This window comes from Cynoglossus semilaevis, chromosome 2 (assembly GCF_000523025.1).
Source record: "Cynoglossus semilaevis isolate Cse_v1.0 chromosome 2, Cse_v1.0, whole genome shotgun sequence".
Taxonomy (NCBI): Eukaryota; Metazoa; Chordata; class Actinopteri; order Pleuronectiformes; family Cynoglossidae; genus Cynoglossus; species Cynoglossus semilaevis.
Genome location: NC_024308.1, coordinates 5,485,695 through 5,493,071, shown reverse-complemented (window position 1 = coordinate 5,493,071; position 7,377 = coordinate 5,485,695). Strand labels below are relative to the sequence as shown.

The following is a 7,377-nucleotide window of genomic DNA, read 5'->3' as shown; positions in this document are numbered from 1 at the left end:
AGTAGACTAACGCGGTATGTTCCAGAGACTAAGGCTGTGTGCGGTCGTAAAGAAAACGGTGTCACAGCGCACCCTGGTGGCGACTCAGATATCACATTTCAAAATGCAATTTGCAATATGTACTTAAAATACACAAGGAAAACAACAAACACATAATACTACATGAAAAGCCTCCTTAGAGGACACCTACAAAAGCTTAAAGCGTACGTGAACAGTCATACCTGCTACAAAGGCTTTACATCATCTTCTGTCCAGAGATCTTAAACAATCAAATATTTTAGCAGTAATACTCATTTGAGCGTAATCATAAAAAGCTTGGCCCCTGCTGTAAGACGCAGCATAAACTTCACGTTGACGATGCGGCTTCCGCTGTTGGTGAACGGTTTAACCGCGTATTTGAAGCTATCATCGAAGAAAAATACATTTCCCATGATGCACCAGTAGCGTTTATTTTTCATATCCGCCTCTGCGCATGTTCGAAGTAAGGTTGGAAAACATGGCGGCATTGTTGCTGCAAGAGGTGGAGGCTTCAGAGTTATCCAAGCTTCCAAAAGCGGCCCAAAATAAACTCGAGAGGATTCTGTCAGATCTCCAGTATGAGATCGACTCGTTAAAGGCGCACCAGGAGCAGTTTCGTGTCGACAGCGGTAAGCTAACGTCTTTATTATCGCAGTTTACGATGCTAAAGTGTTTGACTGACCTATGGAAGCATGTTGCTAAACAGCAAAGTTTTAGTTCAAAACATCTCGAAGCGCACACGCGTGTTTTACGTTTCTTGTTGATTTGTGCGTCAATTTATATTTTCAAAAGATTCATAGTAAGTTCTATCGGGTTCGTTAAAATTAAAGTTACTTAAACCTAAACGGCGTACAGTGTATTTGACATCTAGGCCTTCAGTGGCGTCCTACTTGAGTTAATCCACATCCTAATAACCACCATAATGGCCATATAAATCATCAGTATTAGTTAGCAGAAATGTAGTATAACTTATCGTCACATCCCAAATAACTCATGTAACTCATGTAGCCACAAAACCCTACAAACCCATGTAGCAGAATTCAGCCTTAGCTCCGACATAACTGTCTGTCTGTCTGTGTATTTTTTGACCCTCCAATTTAATTCATAAGCACCATGAGTAGGAAATCAGACAGAATTTGGTTTTAAATAACTTAATTTCTTTAACAACTTGTACGTATAGTTTTAAATGGCCATAAAATAAATAATTATGTCAACGTTTCTTCTGTATTGTTATTATATACCGTATGCTTTTTATATGGAATAGCTGAGTTTTTTTTTCTCTTGGTGTCTGAGCACACGTCTCTTCTACTGTATTTGATAGCAAATGCAAATCTTTCGTTTTGTTTTTTTGTACAGTCTGTTTGCAAGTCAAAAGTAACTTTAAACACATCTGTTTTGTGTCCTTTCACATACAGAACAACAGTTCTTCGAAAAAGTACAACAACTTTCCCGGAGCCAGGAAGAGTTTTTGTCCCAGACCCAAGAACATTCTAAACTTAAAGAAGAGTTTACCAAGCTTGGTGAGACTAAATGTATTCAAACTATATAACTGAACTTACCCTTTTGGGCATGTGTGGGTTGGATTATCATGCTTAAATATTTGGGCTGTTTGTTTTTCAGAGGCTGAAATTAAAAATGTGCGTGAGAAAAACAGGGAATATGAATCTGTCCAAGAGAGGCTGTCTGCAGAGCAGGTAAAAGAAGCAGAGACACTGGTGGTCACTGTCACACATTTGTCATGTTATTGCTCATAATATGTACATGTATTCCATTTAGGGTAAATTATGCAAAATTCACAGCAATGTGCAAAAGTGAAATTTGATGAAGATGAATCTATTATTAAAGTTCAAATTGTATTTAATTTCAAGTTCAAAGTTCCCTTGCACCTTATATCACTGCCTCAGGAGTCAACATCATTATTTCATGCTTCTCAGACCCTGTTGTCCAAAGCCAAAGAGGAGCTGGAGGCAGAAAAACGAGATCTGGTGCGAATTCTTGAGAGGAGATCCTTGGAAGTAGAGCATGCCAATGGTACTGGCTGAAGTAGATGTAACAAAGTAGTTTTCTTTATTTTTTCTTTATGCAAACTTTGATAAAGACAATTGACTCTTTTTTTAAATTTTTCATCAGTTGATCTCCGACAGCTTAATGATAAGTTGGTGGAGGTCAGCACTTCTAAGATGACTCTTAAGATGAAGCTGGACGAGCTGGAGGTGGCAGAAGTTAACATCAAAGTCAGTCCCAGTGTTATCACAGTTTCATCATCTGCTTTAGCTGTTGGGTTTTGAAGTAGTTTCTTAAAAAAATGTTCCATCATTTGTCAATACAGTACAGAGAGCGACGCATGGAACAAGAGAAGGAGCTTCTAAATGGTCAGATCTCTTGGCTGAATGAGGAGCTGAAGGCAAAGAGCGAGGAGCTGCTCAATCTCTCCAGACAGAAAGGAAATGAGATCCTGGAGTTGAAATGCAGCCTGGAAAATAAAGATGATGAGGTAAGACTCTTCTGGTTGACATTCATTCTTTATTTATTATTTTTATTTCACAATTGACATTCTTTGGTTTATTTATTCTTTATTTATTATTTTTATTTCACATCTGTAGCAGGTCATGCAATTATTTAAGTAATTAAAGTCAATAGAATGACACTATGAAGTGGTTTGTATCACACTCCTGTACACTCCTAATTTAAACTCTTATGTTGCTTCTTACAACCATTAGTGTTTGTAAATATGTTTTTCTCTTCTTCCCAGTTAATCCGACTTCAAGACCAAGTGTCTAGTTTGAAGAATTCAAATGAGAACCTTCAGAAACAGAACGAGGACATGATCAGTACACTAAAAGAAGTATGCAGAGTTTTTTTCGTTGTTGCTGCTTTACCTCAACATTTTTTAAATTGTTGTTGTTATTTATTTATTTATTGTTAATTCCATATTTGCTCAATTTAGGCCAAGGACCAACATGCGACCATGGAGCAAAAGTTAAGGAATGAATTGAATGCAAATATTAAGCTTTCTAACCTGTACAAGGTATGTATATATGTGGAAGTGTGTACACAAACAAACACTTTGCTGCTGTGACTGATTCAAATTTCACTGATAAACCTGTGGAGATTTCAAAATATTCAAGTTTATATATTTTTATCAATAACATTGATTGCTTTGTCAATGATATGACATGAACATTAATCAACTGGACTCGATTCTTAAACATATTTTGGTATCACAGCATAACGATGGCTTTATGTCCAATCTGATAATGATTACAACTGCACGTATGAAAACCATACACACATTAGATATTATAATGGCATTGACTTTTGTTCTTCCAGGGAGCAGCAGCAGATGCTGAGTCTAAAAGTGAGGAGCTGAACAGGGCTGTGGAGGAGCTGCATACACTTCTGAAGGAGGCTGGAGAAGGTTTGATACTGTGTTTGAGAAATCACACAAAACACTGTGTATTTGTAACATTGACGTACTCTTTATTTAGTACTTTACTGTTTGGATTCTCTGTCTCCCCTACAGCCAACAAGGCCCTGGAGGAGAAGTTACAAGAGATCGATGGAGCCACAGAGAAGACTGTCGGTGAACTGAAGGAGAGGATCCAGGCTTTGGAGAAAGAGCTGGACAATGCTAACGATTTGCTGTCCAGTTCTAAACTTAGAGGTCAGTTAGTCTGAAGGTCGTTTTTGTTTCTTTACAGCCTGGGGAGTAAACTTTACAAACAGCTTTATGTATCCACAATGTTGGATGATCTTTAAATGATGACAGAACTGATTGATCATGTGTTTTGGTCCAGGTCCTCTCGCCACAACATCCATGTTGACAGAAGAGCAAATAATAACCATGTCACCAACAGCAGCTGCTGTGTCCAAGATCAAACCTGACATGAAGCTAACGGAGGTTTGTGCAGCTCAAATTCAAATCACAAAAAACCTTGTTTTGGTTATCTGGGAAAACATTCCTAATGGATTTTGTTTTTTTTTAAATGTGTTTATACTTATGAGGATTATTTTCGACATCTTTTTCCAGCTGTACACTGCATATGTGGAGAGTCAGGAGCAGCTGCAGTTGGAGCGTCTGGAAAACAAGCGAGTCAACAAGTATCTGGACGACATAGTGCAGGAGGTGGAGACCAAAGCTCCCATCCTCAAACGACAGAGGGACGAACATGAGCGCATGCAGAAGTCAGTGGCCAGCCTGTCTGCCAAACTGGAGCAGGCTGTTAAGGTGCACAACTCAACTGTAACACAACCCCTTCTGATTTAAAACTTTATGCATTTTCATTCATTAATCCTTATTTTGTTTTTGCATGGACATTAATGCAACTCCCAGGAAGTGCATCGACTCCAGAAAGACTCAGATGAAGCCAACAAGCGTTGCTCTGTACTACAAAGAGACAATCAAAGGTGTGAACTACAGCTGGGAGACATGGCTCAGCAGGTGGGTTTTCTCTTGTTGTTTTATTATTTTAATTAGTGCAATAGGAAAACTACTTTAATGTTCTTATGTAATCTAAATTTAACGTATTAAGTTAACTAATATTTTCATTATTTCCTTTCCTTGTCCCGCTACAAAATCTCTTCATTTAGTTGTTGTGTGTAAGACAAGAAGTTGCCATGACATTATTCCTACAGGTTGACACATGATTATGTCCATGTGAATTATTTAAACGTTGATTCTTTTCCTTCCTGACAGGTGCGTGTGCTTCTTGTTGAACTAGAGGAAGCCCGTGGGAACCACGTGCTCCATGAAGAGGAGCTGAGCTCGGCCGACGTCAGCAGCACCTCAGAGGTCATCAGCCAGCACTTGGTGACCTTCCGCAGTGTGGAGGAGCTCCAGAAGCAGAACCAACGTCTCCTGGTGGCCCTTCGAGAACTGAGTGATTCCCAAGAGAAGGAAGAATTTGAAGCCACACACGACAAGTTAGTCATGATTGGTTTCCTTTAACAAAAAATGTAAAAGCCTTTCATTAAGTCTAAACATTCCTGACCAAACACTACAACTACATTGTTGTAATGTTACAGGCATGGTGAGCTAGAGCAGTGTTTGGAGAAAGCCCAGGGTGAGATCGAGTCCCTGAGGGAGCAACGCAGCCAACATATAAAAATGACCGAGTCCATCGTGAGGCAGCGGGACATGTACCGTGTGCTGCTGGCTCAGGCCACTGGAGTCACCTTCCCTCAGCAGGGTAACACACACACACACACACGTAAAGCATGAATCAAAAGTTACAGAATAACAAAATACATGATATTCCGTTTGATAAATGTTTGTTTTTGATTCAGGTGGTCTAAGCCATTTTTATAATTTGCTACAAGAACTCAGAGTAATTTAAATGTATTTTAATAAATGAGTGCCTTTTCATGAATGTATGTGTTTATGTCTTCATAGATGTCAATATATATATACATTTATGTCTGTAAGTATATACAGTATACAGTATATGTTTATTTGTATTTCTCTGTGCACAAATATGTACATGTGAATGAATGCATATTTTATATTTTTTTATTTACTACTGGTAATTTGTTTTTTAAGGTCCACCACCTGATGAGTTCTCCTTGACCTCCACACCTCGACGCTCACCTGCAACCACTCCTACTACGGGAACTCCCACTGCTCTTGTGTCTATGGCGACAGAGTCTGCTGAGGCAGTAGAGGCCAAGGCAGCACTGAGACAGGTGAGACTGTTTTTAAATATGAACAACAAAAAAAATTTTTTTTTTTTGCTGAAGATGAAAATGTTGTTTTTCATAATATTCCACTAGATGTCAGTATATCTTTACTTAGACATCTAGACTTAACTCAGTTAAATAAAATCTGATTAATCACTGTTAATCCAGATTAATCATAAAATGAAGATAGAATATTCTTTCTGTTTGTTGCTGCAACGGAAAGACAAAAAGATGCATGTGTTTTACACCTGTTTTTATTTGTGACAAATCCAAATGATGCAAATATTGCTATGAAAAATATTTTTAAAAGAAATTGTGCCAATGTTCAGTCCAACATTTCACAGATGTCATGTTATTTTAAAAATAGTAATATTGTTGGCTCTTCAGTTGCAGGAAGTGTTCTCCAATTATAAAAAGGAGAGAGCAGAGAGTGAAAAGACCCTGGCTGCACAGAACGAGAAATTTCAGGAGCAGCTGTCTGACCTCCGCTCCCAGAATGCTAAAATAACCACCCAGCTGGAGTTTGCCTCCAAAAGGTGTGAACAAAGCAATGCCATCTAAGGGGTCATCATTATTTATCTATTTATATACTGTATATATTTAAGCAAAACCAAAAGTCACTGATTGCAACAAGATGATTCTGACTAGATCTGATTTTCGTCTCATCAGGTATGAGATGCTGCAGGACAATGTTGAAGGCTACAGGAAAGAGATTTCCTCCCTCAGAGAGAAAGAACAGAAGATGATTGCTGCTGCACAGAAGCAGGAGCAGACTGTCCACACGCTGAATGAAGATCTCAGAGCTGCCAAGGAGAAACTCACCATGGCTGAGGTTCATCCTTTATTTCACTGTTTTCTTAGTTGTTTTTTCTGTTGCCTGAGGGAAACGGCCGTGAGGTCATTGTATTTGAAAAAAAAGAATAAATAAAATTTAACTGAAACTATATCTTCTTACGTCTTAGGGCTATGCTGAGAGCCTTCGTAAAGAGAGGGGGGATATGCTGAGAGCCTTCGTAAAGAGAGGGATATGCTGAAGCTGGTGGAGTCCAAACTGAATCAGGAGAAAGAAGCCATCCAGGGTCAACAGCAGAGCCAGAACCTGCTGTTGAGCAACCTCCAGTCAATACAGGTGACATTTAACAATGTCGTCTTTCAGTCATTCAGAAACTGTTTCTGTATTTTATATCATTGCAGTAGATTATTTTAATATTCCAAGTTCTTTAAGTGACTGTCTTTGATCATCTTGCATTATTATTTGTATTTTTTATTTTGTCTTACTATCCTTTTAATGCACAACACGTTCACACATTAACTGATGTTACCTGTCACGGCAGGCCACCCTTGAACGTTCAGAAAAGGACACACGTCAGCGTCTCACCAGCCAGTTGGAGAAGCAGGAGCGTGAGATTTCCCAACTACAGAAGAGGCTGGAGAACGAAGTTGAGCAGCGACACATGCTGAGCAGAAACCAGGACGTAAGCACAGATTACTGGATTCATGTAGAGGACGTTTGAATGTAGCCTTTCACCTGGGGCATCTTTAAAGGCATATAACTATTTTTGAGGGTAAATATAAACGTCCAGGTTTCCCCCTGTGTTCTTGTTTTCTTGTCCACAGATCCAACTGATGGAGACAAAGCGGCAGCTGGAGACACAGGTGGCCCTACACCAGAAGACCAAAGAC

General features: G+C 39.0%; 1 protein-coding gene across 5 annotated transcripts in view; it reads left to right on the top strand.

The window, feature by feature from the left end:
* The first annotated feature begins 472 nt into the window (after nucleotides 1-472).
* tprb (translocated promoter region b, nuclear basket protein) overlaps nucleotides 473-7,377 on the top strand; it is a 16,624-nt gene continuing 9,719 nt past the window's right edge. For all 5 annotated transcript variants that reach the window (XM_025054145.1, XM_025054143.1, XM_025054144.1 and 2 more), the window contains exons 1-21: nucleotides 473-647; nucleotides 1,434-1,538; nucleotides 1,639-1,712; nucleotides 1,953-2,049; nucleotides 2,149-2,252; nucleotides 2,348-2,512; nucleotides 2,771-2,863; nucleotides 2,966-3,046; nucleotides 3,349-3,436; nucleotides 3,542-3,682; nucleotides 3,816-3,919; nucleotides 4,049-4,246; nucleotides 4,352-4,459; nucleotides 4,715-4,941; nucleotides 5,044-5,207; nucleotides 5,558-5,700; nucleotides 6,082-6,230; nucleotides 6,364-6,526; nucleotides 6,689-6,823; nucleotides 7,029-7,169; nucleotides 7,312-7,377. The exon at nucleotides 7,312-7,377 is cut by the window's right edge and continues 97 nt beyond it. In XM_025054145.1, coding sequence (XP_024909913.1) covers nucleotides 473-647; nucleotides 1,434-1,538; nucleotides 1,639-1,712; nucleotides 1,953-2,049; nucleotides 2,149-2,252; nucleotides 2,348-2,512; nucleotides 2,771-2,863; nucleotides 2,966-3,046; nucleotides 3,349-3,436; nucleotides 3,542-3,682; nucleotides 3,816-3,919; nucleotides 4,049-4,246; nucleotides 4,352-4,459; nucleotides 4,715-4,941; nucleotides 5,044-5,207; nucleotides 5,558-5,700; nucleotides 6,082-6,230; nucleotides 6,364-6,526; nucleotides 6,689-6,823; nucleotides 7,029-7,169; nucleotides 7,312-7,377 — 2,721 coding nt within the window. The remainder of the gene's footprint in view (nucleotides 648-1,433; nucleotides 1,539-1,638; nucleotides 1,713-1,952; nucleotides 2,050-2,148; nucleotides 2,253-2,347; nucleotides 2,513-2,770; nucleotides 2,864-2,965; nucleotides 3,047-3,348; nucleotides 3,437-3,541; nucleotides 3,683-3,815; nucleotides 3,920-4,048; nucleotides 4,247-4,351; nucleotides 4,460-4,714; nucleotides 4,942-5,043; nucleotides 5,208-5,557; nucleotides 5,701-6,081; nucleotides 6,231-6,363; nucleotides 6,527-6,688; nucleotides 6,824-7,028; nucleotides 7,170-7,311) is intronic.